Consider the following 22963-nt stretch of genomic DNA (forward strand, 5'->3'; position numbering starts at 1 on the left):
AGATGCTAGACCAGAAATATAACTTTATTATGAATAAACCTAGCCTCTCAGCAGCAGCATGACTCAAAACTGAGAAATAAATATCTTCATTATGCAGCAAGACAGACAGATCCACCCACACAGCAGGAGCAATAGCAGTGAGATCCATTCCTTGAGGCTTTAGTGCACACAAATACCATGAGCAAACCAAAGCCAGACAGAAAAGGGAGGTTTCGCGTGTTTCTTCTCTTGAGTCTCATTCTCAAACATGAAGCGTTTGACCCAGTGACCTGATTCTCTCTCCATCTCTCCAGGCTGTTTTGATTCAAACATCTTCAGCATTGGGCCTGAATGTAGGAACAATGTATGGCAACTATTAGACCTTACACCGGCTGCAGAGCTAGTAGCAATACATTTGAGTATTGTGTCCTTGCGATATCATCTACCTATGTTTCCATTGTAGCTGATGCTCTCCAGATGTTCTTCCACTTTGGCAATAATTTCATGGTGCTTTTCCACGAAGGATACTCCTTTCTATCCTGACAAAGACAGAGCATTTCCCTACCAAGCCTAGAGAAGGAAGGAGGCTATTTGATACATCTATCAATTTCCCATGACCAGAGATGGGAGACATATCTATCACCTTGCTAAGGAGTGCTCCACAGAAATAAATCAGCGCATTCAAAATGGAGGGTCCTTCTCCATTACCTGTTTCCTGCTACCTTGACCAGGACCAATACAGTTATTCCTAGGCGATGGTAGCATTTGCTGCTAGGTGTGGGATTCCATTTTGGACTAAGAAGGCAATGCTTCAGTTCTCCACACACTTGCATGGCAATAGGCTACACTGAGATCCAGAGGATTTGCCTCTATTTGGATTGCAGAGCATTGCAGCCAGTCAAAGGTTTGTTTCATCCTGAAGGAATTTTTCCCAGACTGAGGGATTAGGATCAGTGAGAAGGTTGTTCCAATCAGATAGTGGTCGCGCTCTGGATCTTGTTTTGAGTCATCGTATTGAAATTTTAAGAGCTCATCCTACCATCAGAATTGGATTTTGGGTCAGCATACTGAGGTTTCTACCTGTCTGGACTCTGAATTCACTTAAAAATGTGGTTAGAAGGCTTCTTGGCATAATGGCGAGTCTATAAAGGAATGTTTTTCTCTGAAGTCACTGGGTATGTAGCAGAAGTGTAAGCGGGGCCAGGGGGAAGAGGCCTCAGATTTGTACTAAGAAATGTAGGAAACTTTAGCAACTAGTAAATTGCCAGACATGTTTCAGTGAAACCTTCTCCAGTGACCCAATAATTATATTTGAGTAGGTATTCCGTTAAAGCAATACCTCTCCTCCTATTGTTTTTGCTTCCTTCTTATTATATTTTTATTCTTCTCTAGCAAAATTAAAAGGCCACGCTAAGCACTTTTATCAGGAAGTAAGTCCTGTTTGGCTTGCATCCATCTAAGTCATCCTCAGAATAGGCCCACTCTGAAATCATTGGGCTGAAGTTATTCATTTTCCCCCCAGTGGGCCTGCTTCGAGTCTGATTAGTTTGATACAATATATTGATACATTCCATTTCCTTTTATTTTTCTTCAATCTAGCTTGCCATTAAATAATAAGTACGCCTCTCTTGTCCAACATATGGGCAGCAAACACAAGCCATTGTCGTTACTCTGGCAATGGATAGCAACACAAACCCTAAAAGAAACCGTGGCGGCCCAAATGATGCAGTGGCGGGTAGTCACTGCAGGAAGCCAGTTTGGCAGCTGCAGGAACAGGCATTGGCATGAAGGAGGGAACGGGTCAAATAAACGCGTGTGTTAGCTGATAACATTGAGTGCGTCGATTAATGAGTGAAGCTCATCGCGCACAGTCTCCAGGGAGTGGCGAATCTTCTGCGGGTTGTCCAGAAGCTCAATGCTGTAAGTGTACGGGTCATACTTGACAGAAAAGGGACGCTTGATGTGCGCTGCATAGGCCCTGCAAGAGAGAGTACAGAGATGAAAGGAGGCTGGCATCGATAGGCTAGAACTCAAGGACAGAGAGGGCAAAGGAAGACATGCTGCAGAAATGAAGAACCTCCTGGCCCGCCAGATGTCATTGAACTCCAATGACCATCACACAACCTCCAACACGTCAAGGCAAAAATCCAGGACACTGTCTTCTGGGGCCATACTTTCCTGTGAGTCATGTAACCCGTGCAAGATTGCGGCCCTGAAAAAAAGCAATTTTGGGGGTGGCATGCTCTCATATGTGCATTTTGGGCTGCCACGCAAGATCGCAGCTGTGAAAAGGTGCTTTTAGGGGGGACAGATCATGGTGCCCAAAATGGCCACCATGTTCTTGTGCAAAAAAAAGCAGCATGTCCTGGTTTTATTGGGACGGTTGAGTGGTATGCCATTCTAGGGCTTCAGGTTCTCCATCCCTGATATACTCAACATTTCAAACAACGTCTAGGAATGTAGGAAGTTGCTGTGGCCGTATCAGACCATTGGTCCACCTAGCTCACAAAATTGTCACTGCTGATTGGAGGCAGCTCTCCAGAATTTCAGGCAGGAATCCTTCCCAGTCCTGTCTAGTGATCTCCAGGATTCAACCTGGGACCATCTGTATGAAAAGCAGGACAATAATGAGAGTTGCACTCCAAAACATCTGCAGGGCACTAGGATGCCAAAGGCTGGTTTATCCTGTGCTAATTCATTACAGGGGACCGTAGCAAAGGAATTCCTGGAGCATGGTCTAAAGGTAACTTCTTCAGAAGATTTGCTAAGCAGGTCTGAGTCTGACCAGACCTTGGATGGGAGGCCACCCAGGAATCTCACTCTTTTGAGTTCTATGGTGAAGGAAACAATGGGATAGAAATGTAACAAATCATAATAAGTATGTTAATAGAATGCAAAGTAGAATAGCCACTGGAGGTAGGTACCAGGAGCATACGTCTGAGTATTATGGACATTTATGCCTTGTGCATGAAGGAATGTGATTTATTCGATGAAGTATGGTCAGGCTCAGGACAGCTCATGCTGCAACAAAGGAATTTGAGGTTTCGCTGTAAGAATTTGCTATTGCTTGTGTTAGAACACCCTCTAGTGGTGTTTTCAATGACATTCAGTTGGGGGGGAAGTGACAGAAAATGCCCATCCTTCCCCTTATGTTTGGCTCTTGCTGTATTAGTGCCTTTGACCTCTGAACAGATTTTCTTCATGTAATATAGCTGTAAATATCCTCTTAAGAAGAGTCAGATTGTGAGAGTTAACTGATAAAGTTCTCTCTAAGGCTGTAGCACCTAGCCAAAAATGAAAGTTCATTGCAGTAAAGTGTGTGTAAGTGTGCCCCAATAGTCCTTTTCGAAGAGAGAAATGATTCCTAGATTGAAAACGGAGAAGTAGCAGGGAGGGTGCCCAACTTTTCCTGCACCCTCACTTCCCTGTTGATATAGTCAAGTGGCTCCCCTGCCCTTCATAGGCGGTAATTGTGCTCACCTTTTTCTCTGAGCTACTTTCCTCCAAACTCTGGTTAAATGCTATGGTGCCCAAATGAATTATCAGTTCCCCGGAAGCGTTGTGTTTTGTTCCTGTTTTGACATATTGCAGTTGGGGACTGCAATAGTTACCTAAATTTCTCATTTTCCCATTCTTAACTTTTTCCCTACAATCTGCAGCAATTTGCCAACTTTTTAAAAGCCACCAGCAAATTTCTCCTAATTTTTATATGCAATTTTCCCTAATATGATGCATTTTTAAAATGCACGTACCCCCCCCCAAATATATGCATCAAACCTATGCTGAGATTGCACTGTAACTTATCTGTACTTCCTTTTAACAATCCACAGCAAAAACTTAGTTTTAACGCTTTTCCAGAAGAGTGAGTGAGTGAAAATGTTCATATATTGGATTAAGAAGAAAATGTATCATAAATGGCATGCAGCAAGAACAGTAGAATATAGGTACGGCTACCACATATAGAAGGGGCGCAGGTGGCGCTGTGGGTTAAACCACAGAGCCTAGGACTTGCCGACCAGAAGGTCAGCGATTCGAATCCCCGCAATGGGGTGAGCTCCCGTTGCTCAGTCCCTGCTCCTGCCAACCTAGCAGTTGGAAAGCATGTCAAAATGCAAGTAGATAAATAGGTACCGCTCCGGCGGGATGGTAAATGGCATTTCCGTGCACTGCTCTGGCTCGCCAGAAGCGGCTTAGTCATGCTGGACACATGACCCAGAAGCTGTACGCCGGCTCCCTCGGCCAATAAAGTGAGATGAGCGCTGCAACCCCAGAGTTGGTCACAACTGGACCTAACGGTCAGGGGTCCCTTTACCCTTTACCACATATAGATCCCCATTGCCCTGCTGATCTACCCAACTACCGTACTTTTCTGTGTATAAGACAAGGGGTTTTTTTTACTCAAAAATCATGTGAAAAAACAGGGCTCATCTTATACACGGATAGTGCATGGGGGTGACGGGTGATTGGTTGCAGCCGGGAGCAGGAGCTCATCCGCGGTGATTTTGTGTGTGATTGGTGGCTGTGTCAAGGGTTGCTTTGGATTGGCTGCCACTTCGACAATCAGGCATGCTATTGGTGTCTGCTGTTGGTGAGTGAGCAGGCGCATGTTGTTTTTGGCAACGTGAGCGATTGTCAGTGTTTGTTAGTCGGGTTAGTGATTTTCTGCATTCCCCCCCCCCCAAAAAAAAAAGCTCTTCAACCCTGGGCATACCTGCCCCAAAAAACAACAATCTTGGGCAATCCTCCCCCAAAAAGCTCATCAACTCTGGGCCATCTCAAAACAAGTACCAGACTTTTAGGAGACATCTGAAGGCAGCCCTGTTTAGGGAAGCTTTTAAAATATGAAGCACTATTGTATTTTAACATTTTGTTGGAAGCAGCCCAGAGTGCCTGGGGGAACCCAGCCAGATGGGCAGGGTATAAATATATTATTATTATTATTATTATTATTATTATTATTATTATTATTATCATCATCATCATCATCATCATCATCTCCCCCCCATTTTCTTAAATTTGAGTCCCCCAAAATATACATGGGGTCATCTTATAGACGGAAAAGTACGGTATATCTTACCTGAGTTTTGCTTTGGCATCACTGAAGCTCTCTGATACAAAATAGACTGGTTGGTAGGCTTGATCTTGATAGGGCTGCACAGCAGTAGAATCAGGGTCAAAGTCCCTTAGCTCTGGTTCATCCGACAAAGAGTGCTGAATGAAGGGAGGGAAATGCCAAAGTTTCTTGCAGGAAAACCCCTAAGGTGACTACTGTGACAAAAGACTAATCAATGGAACCGGAGAGCACAAGCTAAGTGGTAGCCATGTGCTTCAATTTAGCTAGGTGGAATAGGTGAGCACTTACAACTAGCTCCCCGTAAGAGGAGAGGAGTCCAGCTCCATAGGCTTTGATGATTCCATTCTGTTTGCAGAGGCCAAACTCCACTGTGAACCAGTAAAGCTGGGAAATAAAAACGGGATCCCAAAGGAAGTTGGTTATTCAAATCTGTAATGATTCTTTTAAATTCATACATATTCAAGATTAGCTGGCCACATGGAACCTTTCCCCTTCACTGGGCATTTCATACAGTTATAACTAAGAAAAATATAGCTAGATTTGGATAAAGTGAAAGCAAAGGGTTTTTTAAATAAATAAATCCAGAATTAGGGTCTTACTGTCGCAAGTTTTTCAATCTCCTCATCCGTTGCTCCCAAAGATGCAAGTCCAATGTCCTAGGAGCAAAAGGAATAATCTCATGTATATCATGGATGGCTTTAGTTGATCACCCAACTTGTTCGATTTACAGTGCAATGCTATGCATGTCCCCTCTGAAATCAATACCATGCACTATCTAGTCAAGCATAGGCTGTGCTTAAAACACAAGGCATTTCACCTCTTGCTCACCTGGGAGAACTGTGCAAACGTTTTGTCTGCCAACATTGGTACATGCCCCAGAAGCTCATGGCAGCAGTCCCTGGCATTGGAAGAAAGACACTTAGTTAACAGCCGAGTCTGAAGCAGCAAGCCAGACATTAACACGTCCAAGTCCAAGAATACAGTATGATGATAGATTTGAGGCAATTCAAGAGCTAGTACTCACGGCTCTGGAGAGTGCATGGGAGAAGAGGCATGGCGGATGTACTGTGTACATTGAAACACCCTGAAGGCCAAGCTGGCTAGGAAGTCCCGAGCAGACAGGAGACCAGCTACAGGTCGGAGCTGGAACCCAGTTCTCTCTGAAATAGTTCAAACCAGTCTTTGTAGCTGAGTGTAGCATCTGAGCCACATTTTATAGAGTTGTACTGCTGGCTGTACAGGAACTCAAAAAAACTAAATAATGCTCATAAACAATTGTGTATGTGTAACTTTGTGTTAGAAGAACAAGTAGAGATCTTTCCCAGCCTGCATCGGTACTAGAATCATTTTTTAGAAGTTTTTAGGTGTTTATCATTTGCATGCTCTCTACCCTGAGTCGGACGCAGGGTGGGATATTATTTTTAATAATAAATAATAAAAACAAATCAAGATCTAAGATATCAGTCACCACAGAAACTGCCATGCATATGCTTTAGTTGCAATTGTTCATTTTAGAAATCTGGCCAAAATTATATTTCTATTTGCACAGGACTCTTCCATTACGCTTTTTAATGTTTTGTGCTTATATGTACATTCTGATGTATTTCATACAGCATTAAGGTGAAGTTTTCCTTTTTTTAAAAAAAAAAAAAAGAATACTTATTGTCATGTGGAATTCCCTTGAGTCCACTTTCAAGTCCTTTCTGTGTGTGATGGTCTGCATATACTGCTTGAAAGTATTCATAAGTGATCCCAATCCATTTTAAAGATTATTTTATGAACTTGGGATTTGCCTTGAACCAAGGCAGGGTGATGTATGGAAGTGAGAGCTGGACCATAAAGAAGGCTGATTGCCAAAGAATTGATGCTTTTGAATTATGGTGCTGGAGGAAACTCTTGAGAGTCCCATAGACTGCAAGAAGATCAAACGCATCCATTCTTAAGGAAATTAGCCCTGAGTGCTCACTGGAAGGACAGATCGTGAAGCTAAGGCTCCAATACTTTGGCCACCTCATGAGAAGAGAAGACTCCCTGGAAAAGACCCTGATGTTGGGAAAGATGGAGGGCACAAGGAGAAGGGGGCGACAGAGGATGAGATGGTTGGACAGTGTTCTTGAAGCTACCAGCATGAGTTTGACTAAACTGCGGGAGGCGGTGGAAGACAGGAGTGCCTAGCATGCTCTGGTCCATGGGGTCACGAAGAGTCAGACACGACTAAACAAATAAACAACAACGAATAAACAACAACAAAGGCAGGGTGCCATGGGGGGACCTGGGGCTTGCCTGAGGTGAAGCAGGATCTACTTGAGGCAGGGCCCCCAAGCCATGAAGTGGTACTTCTCTGGAACAGACACTTTTATAAAATGCTGCAGACAATCATCAAGCAGAAACAAAATTATGTATCTAAGCTTACTATATAAGAAAAAATGCCAGAGTGTGTGGAGAGAGAACAGTGGCTTAAGGAAAATGCCTGGAGGGTATAGAGGGAGAGCTCTGGGCCTAGGCTTCTGAACAAGAAGGTGTGACCTTACCTGCAAATTCTGCCCCAAAATTAAAATGGACATGCCAGAGTGGAACGTCTTCTGTGTGCAAAACACATGCTCTACTGCTGAGTTATAGCCCCAGGTTTGTATGAATTAATGCAAGTGACATTATGCTTTAAACAGCCATGCATTGCATCATTTTGTAGCCTTTGCCCCTGGATAATAAGCAGTGCTCATGTTTATAGCCTTTCCTTGAACAAACCTTTTCAGAATGCTTGCAGGTTGCAAGAGATTTCAGCTCCAGCTGAAAAGGGTTTTCCCAACCCTCTTCATCATTGTGAAGAGCAAAACCTTTTCACTCCAGAAGCGAAACTTATCTGAGTCCTCACCTTTTAGGAACTGGGAGACATCCTCCAGCTGAGGGATATTGTTTTCACTGTAACCACTGTATCTCTCCAATAAATGGAAGGCATCCAGATGTTCTTTGCAGGCATGAGTGGGATAGAGACTCTTCAGTGTGCTGTACACCTCCTTCCTTCAGAACGATAAGAACGTAAGAAAAGCCCTGCTGGGTCAGCCCAAAGGCACATCTGGTCTGCCATCCTTCTCCCACCATGGCCAATGAGGAGTCCACAAGCACAAAAGGGAGGACATATAACTCTCCACACTTGTGATTCCCAGCAACATAGTCAGAGGCATGCTGCCTCCAGTCCTGTAGTAGGTAATAGATAGCCATCATGATAGAAGAAAGACATGGAGGAGTATCTGGATTTGGGACCGTGCTCTGCAAAACTCAAACCAATACACAGCTCAGAAATTTTCCCTTATGGCTCTTACTGATATTGAACTGAGAGAGCCACAAGTTTCTGAGAATAGTTCTTATGTTTCCGAAGTATCTTGTGAGTGATCATGATGTAGGGATGCATCCTGAAGTGCCTATTATTAAATAAAGCATCAGCAGACAGCTGAAGATACGTTGAATTTACCTGACCCACCTCCCCTCCCTGCACCATTAGCTAGCTGTTAAAAACTATTTTAGCTGCAAAATACCAGTTTTACTAACCCAGAGTGACTGTGAGTGAACCTTGCCACCTTGCCAATGGAAATTTTGGGGTATATAGCTGGGAGTCTACTGATTTGTGCTGCGTCTGGCAGAAGCTAGGAAAGGTGCATTCATACTCACCAAGTGGTAATCTCTTCTGCTGTGTATTCCACTCGAGGAATTGGGTCGCCACTATAATAGGTAGTAGTAAGAAAAAGAACAAGGAGAAGGGAGACAAAATAGCAATGCACCAAATATTAGGGGCCAATAATGTTTAAGTTAAACCTTTGCCCACTTATAACTGAGATGGAGTATATAGCTAATGCATGTCCAAGAGACAAAGCAAGGTTTGAACAGGATAGACAATATTTAAAACCACAAAGCTAACACACAAAGTCCCAGCCGGTGCAAATTTACAATGCAGACCAGGCCCTGTCTATGAGGAGGAGATATCTGCAGACTAAATCTTTGTGAATTTTGAAAGTTCCTTTTAAAAACAAGTAGCTCTTAAGGTTGCAGAGAAATGTAAGACTTCTAGGTATGAGTATAGATAGAATAGTAAGGAACAGTAGGGTTGTAGGACACTGAGGCAGACTAACACCAGCACACATGATGCAGATTAGCTTGCCCCATTTAGATTATAAGGGGCACCTAAGGATGCATAATGTAATTCATTTAGCACACTTAAAACACCTTGATTGTTGAAGGGTGATAAATAATGACAATAAAAGGGTAGCTGTTGCCCCACTTGGAAGTAATGCTGGAAATACTGGTATTATTATAAGTGTAATCAGGAAGCTCAAACAAGTACGCTATGCCATACTGCTGAGGAGAAAGTGTACAATCATCAGGGGAATCAGCTAACCTAAAAAAAAAAAGAATCCTCCCCCCCCCTTTGCTGTCATTTCAGATATAATATAAATATGAGAAAAATAACAAACTTGTCAAAAAGCCTTACCAAAATAAAGCTCCCTTCACTCTCTAGCATGTCCTCCCTGTCCAATATCCCCATTTCAAATACTGGCTCCTTTTGAAAGTAAAGATTGTTACAAAAGCATCCTTGTTTTATCATAATTTCAAATGCAAATGTGAACTCATCTCATTTCAAGCAGCTGTTTTGTACCACTGATCATCTGGGTCTGTTTTCTGGCCATCTCCAAGTTATTAGGAAGATTTAGGCCAAGGACAATGTGGTGGCTTTCTGCCTTGTGAAAGGTCTCCAGAGTGGCCCTGGGTGTCACCACATTATGTACCACATAGGGGAAACATTCATATAGGTGGTATGTTGTATAAATAGATAAAATGAATGTAGCAAACATATTTAAATTCTAAATCACAAATACAAATAATGGGCAGCTGATTATTTATGTTTATTTTTTGCAAATACAATAAGAAAAGAAGATTTAAATTGCCATTCTATCCTGGATCCCTCTTGGTTTTGAGAAGAGAAACCAGCCCTGAAGCCTGGGTTTTCTTGGCTCTCATTACAATCATTTAATTTGAGTCTGAATGCGTAACAAATGCCAAGAATGCATAGTTTCTGCAGCAGCATCCCAGACATGGGGCAAAGAAGACACCATATGTATCACTGAAATGGTTGCGTTCAACAATTCACTTCTTGGGTTGCTTATCTGTGTTGCAATGGACCTTTCAGGGATGACTGCAAAAGCTCTATGGAACTGGCAGCCATGAAGCACTGAAAACATGAAGCAGGAGAGTGGAAGGGAAAAACCAAGAGTGTGGAAGGGCAGAACATGGAGAGCAAAGAGATAAATAAGTGTATGCATGGAGGTCTCAGCAGGTGAGGCTATGCAAGGCAGCAAGTCTTACTGCTTATAGTGGAAGGCAATTTCTGCTATCATTTTCCTTCGTTGCCGATATACTTGATCAGAGAATCCCTTGGAGGAAAGAACAGAGCAAGAATGTTACCTCACATTTTTGCACTGAACAGTTGTAATATTGACAATGGACAATTTTTAGTACAGGTTGTTCATGGTTAGACAGGCAAGGATGTGTTCACCATCAGTTGCTACTTTGTTTAAACAAATAAAAAAGCACCTCCCATGTTTTCTACTTAGAGTGAATAGGCACTTCCAAGTCAACTCAATGTATGCTTCTCATCTTCTTGAGAAGCTGGAGTGCAAATTAATTTATTAAAGCTTTAAACTGGTGAGCATGAGATGTACCTGCAAGCCTGCAGTCGTTTTGCTAGAAATGCAATGACAGCTTGCATTTCTATTCAGTCTATTCAGAAGCATAACAAGCCAAGCTATCCCACAAGGAGACAGCTAACGTGAGTTCAGGCAGTAAGGAAATGTGGAAGAGGAATTGGGAAAGAAGAGTTCTTTACTCACCGGGTGATCCAGATCCAAATCAGGGTCAAATTTGGTGACCAAATGGTGACATCTATCTAGCTCAGAGATTTTTCTTGGAAACCAATGAACTAAAATCCAAAAGGGTGAGGAAGAGGAGGGAAGTGAGAGAGAAAATAGCTAGTTATAGGAAAGAATAAGAAAAGGGGTTTCTAATGGAAATACAGTATGTAATTTCCTTCCTTTCCCAGATAAACTATTCTAATAGTAGCTAAACTATTCAAATTGTTACACAGAATTTCAAGTAATTATCTATTATTTGGATAGCCAGATGACTGAATGGATGGGCTGGTTGGTTGGTTGGTTGGTTGGTTGGTTGATCTGTTATATTAAACTAAGGCTTCAATCCTGTATATACATATACCTTGGAATAAGCACCACTGAATACGGTGGTACTTACTTTTGAGTAAACACACATAGACTTGTGCTGTAAGATTGTCAGAAATATACCACGATGCTGCCTTATCTTGCCTCTAACAGATTTGCAACATTCAAAGGTGCATACACCAGTTATTTCTAATACCAGTCTAAAAAACACATTCAGGGAGAAAGGTTTTGCCCTTGACATTTTTCCTTTCTAGAGATTATCTCCATAGGAGTCATATATGAAAAAATCCTTCCCTCGTGCTTTGTTAACCAAACAACAGGTTCCTTACACTTGTCTTCTTTTGTGCTCCTAACGTCTTCTGAAACCCTTTTGAGAGAACTGATGAGGGTGCTCAGATCAGAGCTGTGGAGTTCACATCGCACAAAGTATTCCAGATCAGCAGAGCCCTCTCGCAGTTTCTTACTGTGCCTCGTTTCTAGGTGATGAATTTTGGCTTCAAATGTCTTTAGAGAGACAGGGAAGGAAAAACAATATATTAAAATAAAACAGCAAGGAGACTTCCCACCCACCATTTTTAAAATCAGTTAAGCACTACATTACAAAAGGAGCAACGACTTCAATAAACAGGCTATTTTCAAGTGAGAGAAAGAAGTTCAGAAGGCTCTTTCCCCCAGTTAGCCTCTTTTCATCTAGACGGGAGATGCCTGTTTTTAGATGACTTGATCTGGGGGTTAGCCACCCTTGGCTTACAGGGTTCCTGTAAGTTTTGCACTAAAGCATGGGAATGGCCTTTGAGAACATAGCATTACACAGATACTATTATTAATTTATTAACTTAAAACAGCAATGGAACAGGCACAGAACATGAGAACCAGACTATCTTCAAGGCAAATGGCAGCCTGTATAATTCCAAGGAAGAAGCCAATTTTTCCATGCAGGTTTTGATCAGCTTCTGTGCTATGCTCTGGCCAAGGTGCTGAATATTAAATGCATGAAGAAGTGTGAAATCATGGCTTGAACAAGATATTCTTCCTCCATCTTACGTCTTCAATCCTTAGATACCACTTTTCTGCAAGTCACCACTGCACTGGGGCAATTTCCCAGAGAAACATGTTGGGAAGGTCCCAAAGCCACCACTGAAACAAACCCCATGGAACCAGTTTGATTTGTAAGCAACATGGGGGGGGGGTTGTGGCAGATGGCGTGTGGCTTAAGTATCATTTGCCCCACTTAGCAATTCTCCAGCGCAATTCAATGTATGTCACAATCCATTATTGCCTAATTCAGGGAGGGGCAGATTTCAGGCTTGCCAGAGCTTCATTTTTTTGTTTTTTAAGCAGACACCCAAGAGCTATCAACCAGAACCACACACAAGAGATAGCTCCACAATTTGTTTTTAAATGTCCCTCTTGGTGGGCTTTAATATAAAGTCACTGATTGATAGCATCTGAGATCTTTTCTTTCTTTGCTGAAAGCTGGTGCATAATTTTCACTTCTTAAAGAATTAAACCAGTTTCCCCTTAGAGATTCAGGAGGGGAATGGCTGAATTTTTTACTCAGTCAGAGCTAGATAGACGAAAAGGGAACAGAAGGCAATGTCACTGACAAATTCAATTTAGCCGCTTGTTTTCTAATGCATCCCTGGGACGTTGCCCCTCCATGACAATCAATACCTTAGCATTAATCTGACAGATCTGATTGCATTACCTTTGCTTGAGTTGTATGTAATGTAAAACAGGAGAGGAAAACCAGCCTCCCCACAGCCTGTTTCATCATGAGGCAAATGTCATTACACCCGTCTGTTTTCATATCTTGTACCTGCAGTGCCGGAGGGATCGGGGAAATGAATCTCTCACAGTGGAAGTCTGGCCTGCATTGGTGTTTGCTTTTCTTAAGCTCTTGTAGTCATGATAAACCAAGAGAGCTTCTCAACTCATGTAAATCTCCCCTGGAGGATGTGAATGCCATTTGGAGCAAACACCGTCCTTTGTTCACACACAACTTCACAAACTGATCTCTCCGTCTCTCTCCCTGGGGTATGTGGGTGCTATTCATATTATTAAATTGACTGTAAAATAAGCTATTCACTAATGCATATGTACACATTTCAATTGTGGAGTCACATGCTGGGAAACGTTTGGGATTATTTGGTAACAATCGAGATAGATTGGACCTTGTCTTATGGTGTGGCATTTCTGAGTTTGCATGGGAACAGTGGAAACAGCAACTGAGTTCTCCCCACTATCAGGGGCCCTACATGGGGGTGGGGTGCTGGCCAAGCCCAGATGGAGAAGAGGAGTGGCCTACAGAGGAGCCTAGGGGGGGATCCAATGGGTGGGTTGGGGAAGTCTCTGGCTAGATTGGGAAGTCTCAAGAAAGAGGATACTGGAGAGAGTACCAGTGGAAGGGTGTGTCCGTCCCCCCATTTCATCTCCCCACCAGTCTCAGTGGCACTAGGCATGAGCACCACCTCTGTCCTCAGACTTATCTGTGTCCGGTTCCAGTTCACCCACTTTGCCTAATGTCCCACCAGTTCAGCCTCCAAAGTTGTCAGAAACCATGTCCACTCCTGCCTCTCCAGGGGAGATTGTTGCTCTGACTCTGGGGAGGCGGTTATGCCCCCTGCATTGCCTAGGCCCTAGGTCATGGAGATACCAGCACAGGCATGTTAAGCCCTCAGGAGAAGTGCCAGGTTGCTTGCCCAGTTTAAGGAAGAGATTCACTTGCCATGCTAAGCTGCTATCCCCTTATAATTGGGTTGCAGGGGGCATGTCGTTGTTGGTTTAATATCTTCACTTGTCTAGCCATGTGTAGTACATGCTGTGCCTTTGAACTGCATCTTGCCTGTATATCACAGTGATCTGAGCCTTAAGGATTTTGGTAGAAATTGAAACCTTTCAAGCTCTTCATCAAGCGGGAGTCATAACATATTTTCATCCAATGATTTTTATATAAGGTACACAAGGGTCTGAGAGTTGTTGATAATCTAATTTTCTGTTCCATTTGATAAAACCATCTCCTCATTTTAATCTCCATCTCATTATTTGCTGTGGAACAACAAGCTGTGTAAACCCAAGATAGCTAACTAGTAGCTTCTAGGCCACATCTGGCCATACCAACAGTCATCCGTCTTTTCCCAGGTTGAAAGCAATTTCCTCAGTCTGCACAACATTGCAAGTGGTTTCTGACTTGATCAACACTGGGGGGGAATGCAAATGTGCAGCCTCAGTGCTGGTTGAACAGGAGAGCAATGGGTACTAGGAAAACCCCATCCTAACTGACATACAAGAAAACAGCAAGGTCAGAAAGGAAGAATGTGTGGGCACTCAGATGTCCAACTTTCACCATCCTCACACAGCATGGTCAGGAGTGATGGGAATTTAAGTTTGACAACATCTGAAAGACCACAGATCCACTATCCACAGCCTAGGAGTTTGGAGCTGGATGAGGAAGCAGAAAGCTGTTAGCTCAAGGGATTCCAGAACCACTGAGCATGTCCAGCTAGGAGTTTAAACCAAGAATTGTGGGACTTCCACCTAGCCCAAGCAGGGGCTTCCATTAGAGGCATGGTAGCCAGATACCTTAAAAACAGGGTCTAGGACTTGAAAAGGCCTGACTTCCATAAAAGTTTCTTATTACCACAACCAAGTAAATTTCTTCCATGAGAACTGTAAGACATGAGGGTGCAACTTTCTGACCCCTCCCACCAAAGTTGCCTGACTGAAGTGGTGCACTCTGATACCAATAGGTCTACATTTTGCATTGCATGACTAGGGACATACTCCTGATTTCTACATGAAAACGGGTATCCAGGTACTAGTGGATATGGCTCTGGGCAATAACTTATTCTACTGAGACCTAGCCCTACCTTCCACCTAATGTCTGGTATCTAGAAATATATGAACTACCAGGCTGTCCCTTTTCTGCAAACAAGTGCACCTTTGCTTTAGCCAAAAAGGCAACTTCACCAGCTCACCTCAAATACTTTCAGCGCACGGGATGGCAGTGAAGTCTTGGCTCCTTTGAGGGTGAACAAAAGGTTTAGCATGGCCATGCCATCTTTCTCTTCAAAGACAATCGTTTCAGTTGATTCAGCAGCCTCAGAGGCGGCAGCCGCAGCTGCAGCAGCAGCTTCTCTCTCCTTTCTGGCGTCTTCAATGAGACTCTGCCGTCTGCCAATGAATTGTGGGGACTGAGGGAGAATACAAGGGGGAGGAATAGACACCTTCATTCCACAACAGCCAAGGAAAGTGGCCTACATCACTTACTACATTTAAAAGTCAGCTGAGAGCTTTCTGGAGAACCAGCACATCTCAGTAGCAATAGGCTTGGAAAACCTCAGGTCTGTCTCAGCCATTACCAGTTTGGGTGTTCTTTAATTTGTATCAGATACTCAAACTATCTCTTGTTAGATACATTACCAGAAGGTGCTACATGTCGGGCTGTCCTGGAAGACAACTCATAACACTTCCACGGATCCAAACTGTGGCTGCCAGGATGTTAAGCGGAGTCTGCAAATGACAGTGGTTACCAATTTCTTTCCTAAGATGTCAATTTTGACCTCAAAAGCCTGAAGCGGTTTAGGACCAGAGAATCGGAAGAATCATCACTATCTGTAAGAATGTGGCTGTGCACTGAACATAAAAAATGTAAGAAGATTCTGCTGGACCAGGCCAATGGCCCATCTAGTTTAGCAAGCAAGGTTTCAGCACAAGATCACTCTCCCCTCCTGTGGTTTCCAGCAACTGGTATTCAGAAACAGGCCATGCTGTGGGTTTCCCTGTTGTCAGAGGTGCATCAGAGACAGGGTCTTTTTACTAGGACGCCTAGAATTTGGAATACTCTCCTGAGGGAGGCATGCCTTGCCCCCATCAGTGCTCATTTTTCCTGTTTGTATAGACATTTTTCTGCTTCTGAGACCATTTTAACCTATGATTAGAGACTACCATGGTGTCTTTTTTAGAAAGTTTATTATTCTTATTCAATCTGGATTGTTGTTGTTTTTCTTGTATTTCATTATAAACCCTTGTGAGCTGCCATAGGATGGAAACACAGCACATAAACATTAGAAACCATCAAACAAACCAACAAGAATGCCTAAATAGGCTTTTAAAAAAATGTCAGTCTTAGAAAAAATTGCCTTACAGGTGCTGGAATTTTGCATCCAACACAAGAAGAAGAAGAGTTTGGATTTGATATCCCACCTTTCACTCCCTTTAAGGAGTCTCAAAGCAGCTAACATTCTCCTTTCCCTTCCTCCCCCCAACAAACACTCTGTGAGGTGAGTGGGGCTGAGAGACTTCAAGGAAGTGTGACTGGCCCAAGGTCACCCAGCAGCTGCATGTGGAGGAGCGGAGACGCAAACCTGGTTCCCCAAATTACGAGACTACCGCTCTTGACCACTACACCACACTGGCTTCAAGGGAAGTGTTGGACAGCTCTTCTTGTGGCCATAAGAATTAGAGAAGAAATAATGTTGTTTCTGAAAACCAGAAGAGAATGTTTTCTGGACTGAACTGAGTTGAAATCTGTACGTCACAAGTGTAACAACAAATGCCTTAAATACATTTAAATAATTAGAAATTATGGTAATCTGTGTTTCTTAGAAATAACCTCCATGGGCACACTTTTTTCTTTTACTGGGATTCTAAACACGTTTACAAGGAAGTATAAAAATGTAGCAACAATGAAATTAATTTATAACATTCATAAATAACAAGCACATTACATTTCAGCAAATGTGCTTGACTAACAAAGGGGGCTTTAAAAAAATCTGCCAAGTTTTTAAAATGACCTTATTGCTGCCCCCCACCCCATATATGCTTTTATCTAGTGGTGTGTTTTTACTGTGTATCATCCATTGTTCTGTCAGCTGCCTTGTGAGGATTTGCCCTAAGCGATGGGGAAGAGAGGAATAAATCTGCTCTTCTTGCAACGCAGGTCATTTTCTAAAGGTACAGGCAGCGGTTCAGCGAGGCAGGCTAAGAGAAAACCTCAGTCTCAAACACCACCAGCCACCACTGACATCACAGCTAGCCTAAAACTTGCTGCTTCGTGGAGGAAAGGATGATCGCTGATGTGAATCAGAAGGCTGTGCTTGAAAAGGGAATCTTTCTCATTTTGGTCTTTTCTCTACCTGAAAAGGTCCTGGCCTTGCTTGGTAAGTTGAGACTTTTTTTTGTTTGCCGTTGATGAGTCCTTTGGAAGGAAGAATGCGGCTGGAGACAGACACTCCAGCGACAGGGGCTTGTAAGGCAGTAGCCTGCACACTCCCTTGCTTCATTTATCCCACTGTCACCTCTGGTTGGGAAAGCATGATTTTAAAAAAAAGAGAGAGACAAAAGGAACCTATAAACTTGAGAAGAGCAATGACAATGAGACGAGTGCATGCAGCGAAAGCAACTTGGCCACCTTCAGCTCTCTGAAACAATGATTGTCTGTCTTCAGCCACAATACCTGCTGCTAATATGATGCGGTCTCCTTGTTCTCTTGACTGTCTTAAGCGTTTATTGTTAAATGTTAGGTTGGGGGGGGACAGATACAGGATCGATTTTGGTAGCTCATAAACAAACAAACAAAGAGAAAACTTTCATGCCATGCATAGTGACTTTTGCTGGATCTAGGTTTCAGTACTGCCAGCTAGATTTTTAAAAACAGTTCAACTTGTTTTCTTCGTGATTTTGTAGCTTTCTGAAGTTCTTCTTTTAAGGAGCCTCTGCACATGCAAAGTCAGAAACAGTCCAGGTGCACAAAGCCAGCTGTTCTCTAGACACAAGCGAGCAAGACGGCAACCTTATTATTAACCCTTTACCCACATCGGAGTTGTTTGAAATGGATAGTGAGAAAGCAATGCCATGTGCTACGAATGCATAAATTAATTGATTGTGTGCAATCACCAGTTCAAAATGAGCATGTGATGTACAAACACACACAAATCCTTTGAGGTGCACTGTATGTGTGATGTACACAAATGCATTCTTGTCAAGCACATTGAGTAAGCACAGCAAAACTCAAACACTGGTGGGAGAGAGGTTGTTGCACATAGGCTCTATAGGGAGGTGTAGAGGAGCATTTCATTTGATCAGCATTTTTAAACAAATAAATTTGCACCTCCTGGACATAGATCAAAACATAATTGTCCTTCAGATATCATACTTCTCCAAATTTTGCAATAGAGTCCTGGTCCACATCCCCCTTCTCATGTATTCAGGAATGCTCGAGGGGGTCTTGCCCACCAGGCACACCAATGCATGCATCGGGGGGCACCACTGCCATGTATTTGCTGTCAATGTGAAGAGACTATACACACAGATGTATGCTCATTGGGCTCCTCTATGCAAAAGGGAATCCTGAAATCATCAGAATTCTCCCTTGGGTGGAGCAGCTCTATTCACACACATTTGTATGCATGTATAGACCTTTCACAATGATGCCAAGTGCATGGCTGGTGCCATATGGGACTAGCACATATGTTGGCCTGTAAAGAGTGTAGCCAATGGCACAACTCCATCCCCACTCATGATTCATGAGAAGGCAGTCACATGAACCCTCTTCTTATTACCCCACTGTAACACCAGTGGGGCTGCGGCGTAGTAGCCAATGGTGTAATGGGACCATAGCATCAGCCTGCCTAAAATCCACATTCTTTCTAGAGCACATGTTCCCATGGAGCATACGTTTAGATTAATAGCAGCCAAGAATAGAAACATGATGCTTTCTCAAACAGTGGAAGCCATAAAGTGCACACAGATTTCCTTCCCAAACTCCTGATTTCTTGATAAATCAATGGCACAAATGTCTCATTTCAGGGTTAGGCATTCTGGTGCCCTCCAGATGTTTTATACTGCAACCCTCATCATTCCTGACCACTGGTCATGCTGGCTGGGGCAATGGACTTGCAGGGGAAAAACATATCTAGGGGGTACATTGTATTCTTCCATTAGAATGTACCTATAAATGCTTATTTAAAGGTACATGCTTGTTTCCTCTTTTTTCATTTCCTCTTCTCTCTGAACTGTTGGTGTGCATAATATAGAGTCTGGAGCATACTTCTTTTGCTCAAAACCAGAGATTTATTCTCTTGCTCACAGCCATAAGCAACAGCTTATTTCAACTACTTCTTGGAGGAAGGGTGATCCTCCTTCCTCATTCTTAAGCAAAGCCAATTGTTTGCAGGCTCATAAAATGAGCAAAAAATAATTAAACGCATGTCTGTGAGTAGTACTCAACATTGCACCTGCAGCTGCAGAAATCAAGGCACTTTGTTGGTTTTGCTGCAATGGATCAGCCTAGCTACCAGTCTGGAAATGTATGTATGGGCTCAATTCCAGGCAATGATACAGTGTATGCTCACCAAAATCAATTATGCACCTGTTTAAAGTATACGGAAATTTCAGTTCCTCGGTGTGGCGGGTCTAACATCCCTAAGTAAAGGTATCAGAAACTGGCTCTCCTATAAGACTTAAGATGAAAACACTTGGCTTTAGATTTGTAAAATGGAGATTTACATTACTAAGTGCACCTGTACTTAATCCACCTTTCAGCGCCTGTGATATATAGGAGACAGATGTCAAACCTGTGAAATAAGGTTCTGTCAGCCTGTGAAGGAAATGTCACCTATTATGATGTCTGTTGGCATCAGAGGTGAGGAACCACAGGTGTAAATGCTGAATGTGGTGCCCCAGGCCTCTTGATCTGTCCTCCTGAACATAAAGTACAGTGGCTGGAATCCTTAATACTTCCATGAGTTTTTGAGGTTAAGATGCATTTTCATTGAAGACAGATCTCTGCCCATTATCACTAATGCAAACCAACTTGCAAAAATGTTTATTTTCATACCATACCAACTATCAGAAATGAAGGTATATCTTTCTTTCTTTTTTATTAATCCAATGCAACCACATTAAACAGGAGCTTAAAATAAAAAAGAGATGCAACATAGTGGTCCCTTTGGGTTTTGCTTTTAATACAATGTTTGAAGACCACTATTTCAACATGATGCTTTGATATAGGTCATGAAGAAGCAATAGCCATTTGGGAACCACAGACCTTTGCAAGTTATTGTACATCATTACATTTCTAAATCATAGTCTGCTTCTAAATCAATAGAATAACATATCTATTCCCAAAGAGGAAAAAATGCAGTCATTAATCCCTTACTTTTGGGGTAGTTCAAGTACTTTTCATATATCTACTCCGGTACAAAGGTTGCTATCCACAAAACCTGGAGTGCTTAGATTTAAAATGCTCTATCTAAGTGTCTAAAAGCTTGATTTAATGCTCTTCTGCATGGTAAGAGAAGTGCATAAGATCAGAGTTTTGCTTGATTCCCATTGAAATTTGTACAATCCAAAATGTGTGTGAATTGCTATACGTGCATGTGGTGACCAAACATAATTTGCTGTGGCTTCCCAAGAAGTGAATTTTCAGTGGGGTGTACATATATAAGATCATCACACATTGCTATCCAGAGTGGGAATTCACTTTTCTTCACAGAAGAAACTTCTATGTTGTTTGAAAGCCAGTGTGGAGCTCTTTGCTCAAGTGCAGAATCCACCGAGAATTTATTTTGCCCAAGGTCTGTAGAGAGTTACGAAATTCCCATTTGTTTCCTTGGAGGTTGGACAGCAGAACTAAACCTTTCTTGTGTGGTACCACATACAAAAATACAAAAAACCAAAAACCCGCTAAGAAGCCAATGAAAATATTGTACAAATAACTAATGGTTTGCAGGAGAACTTTTTCTAAACAGAAAGAAGGATCAGAACCATGCTGCAGATGGGTGGTGGGTTTTAACCCTTTCTTCCTGCATCATAGTCTTGATGTAAAATGTACTACTATGTAGCTGTTTTTTGTGGGTGGGTAGGATTTTCACTGAGACTGAAGTACAGGGAGAAAGGTTAAACTCTCTTCCCATTGCACCATAACCCTAGTCCTGATCCTCCTAGCTGCTGTTAGCCAATGAAATGGGACCACACATTGAACATTGCATGTTATTTAGCCTTTAGCTTCTAACTTTCAAACTGCTTAGTGTGTCTGTCATCCCCTTGAAATCTGTGGTAAAATTGGAGGGTAAGCAACTTGCAAACTCCACCTGGCTCCCCCAGGCACACCATTTGGTTTCCTGGCCCTTGGTGATTGGCTCAGTTCACACAGTCAGTTGCCAATCAAATAATCCTGGCATACGGTGTGTTCACCTTTGGCATTCCACCTGTGATGGTCACTCACATTTGTCAATCATGGACTGATGTGAGGAAGGATGTACATGTAAACTGCTTTGAGTTTATTTTAACAATCAACAGCATATGAGTTTTATGTGATAAATGAAATAATAAATTAATGTGTGAACCATGCTAAAGCAAGCTTCCTCAACCTGGTGCTCTCCAAATGTTTTGGATTACAGTTCCCATCATTCCTAACTGTTGGCCATGCTGGCTGGGGATGATAGGAGTTATAGTCTGAAACATCTGAAAGGCACCTGGCTGGGGAAGGCTGACATAATGTCTCGGTGACATCTATGTCAAATGCAGAAGCTAAGAAGCAGGCAGGAGCATATCCACTAAAGAAGATGGCAATGAAAACCAAGGATCACATACTCCCAACTCGGCTAGCAGAATTTGTGAGAGTTCAATCCAACCTAGTTCAGGTGCCTAATCTCTTCACGAGATTTTATGTCATTTTCCCTTGCATATCTGCTCTATGCAAAAACCTGATATAACTCAGATATGATTTTTGCAAGCCATAGTGAGAAAAATGAAAGGATTGCAATATTGCATAGTAACAGTTAGAAAATTGGTCTGAGTCCCCACTGCCTTGTTGGTTCAAGGCATGGTATTGGGGGGGGGGCAAAGATTTTCATTTTATGGGAATAGAACAAACATCTCACTTTAACACTAAGGAATCAAAAGCCCTGCACAGCAACTCAGCTATGATTATGATGATAACCCTCCTTGCCATCATTCTTCTCTGAGCATAACTCTTAACATCATTCCAGTCTATGATGCATAATTGCTACACTATATTCTTTTTCATTAGCATCCTATTTCTACATTCTCTTTTCCTTTGGCACCTGTATGATAACTGCATACAAATTATTTGCACAATTCCTAAAGCCTTTTGAATGGAGAATTTTGTCTAGCCACTGGCTTCCCCCTTAACAGAATGCTGTTCTAGAAATTCTAGAATTCTGGAACTTCTATAAATCATGTGCCATCGGTCCATTTGCTGGCCGCAGCAAGCAGCATGAGCACCTGTGGCTAGTTAGAGGTGGGGATCTTTTCTTACCATGATGGCCTCAGCTTGCTTGGAGTCCAGCTCTGACACTGCCCGCCGGAAGCCTTTGGCCGAAGAACTGGAAGAGTTTGGGGTTGGCATCCTTGCTGGTGCACTGGCTCAGCATTCAGCTTTGCTTTCCCTTCTCTTCCCTGGGCTTTTATAGGGCAAGTCTGACGTCAAAGACCCTTTCCGATCCCCCTCTGCCCACCTCCCTCTCTCCAGCCTGAGGGAGAAAAGGGGAGGAGGGAGCAGAGGCAAAGGAAAGAAGCACTTGTATCCCATTAAATCTAATTGCTGTAAAGATTACAGGCACCCAGCTTCTGCAAATCCACCGTGAGCACTTTTGCTGCACCCCAAAATACTTGGTAGGCTAAATGCTCGCCTTGTGCTTTTTTGCAGCTGATTCTTCCA

The 22963-nt window shown here is 42.7% G+C and overlaps 1 protein-coding gene across 1 annotated transcript; it reads right to left on the bottom strand.

The window, feature by feature from the left end:
* Window positions 1–3: 3 nt before the first annotated feature.
* Window positions 4–22761, bottom strand: TH (tyrosine hydroxylase). Its single transcript, XM_083425170.1, has 13 exons — window positions 22562–22761; window positions 15255–15470; window positions 11607–11781; window positions 10933–11021; window positions 10409–10476; window positions 8720–8770; window positions 7926–8071; window positions 6078–6213; window positions 5882–5951; window positions 5653–5709; window positions 5342–5437; window positions 5057–5190; window positions 4–1957 (listed from the first exon to the last, which is right to left on the bottom strand). Exons 1-13 carry the CDS (start codon window positions 22649–22651, stop codon window positions 1798–1800), a joined length of 1488 nt encoding a protein of 495 aa, XP_083281296.1. The 5' UTR covers window positions 22652–22761; the 3' UTR covers window positions 4–1797.
* Between the last annotated feature and the right edge of the window lie 202 nt (window positions 22762–22963).

The sequence above is a fragment of the Podarcis tiliguerta genome (genome assembly GCF_965153285.1).
Source record: "Podarcis tiliguerta genome assembly, chromosome: 1".
Classification (NCBI taxonomy): domain Eukaryota; kingdom Metazoa; phylum Chordata; class Lepidosauria; order Squamata; family Lacertidae; genus Podarcis; species Podarcis tiliguerta.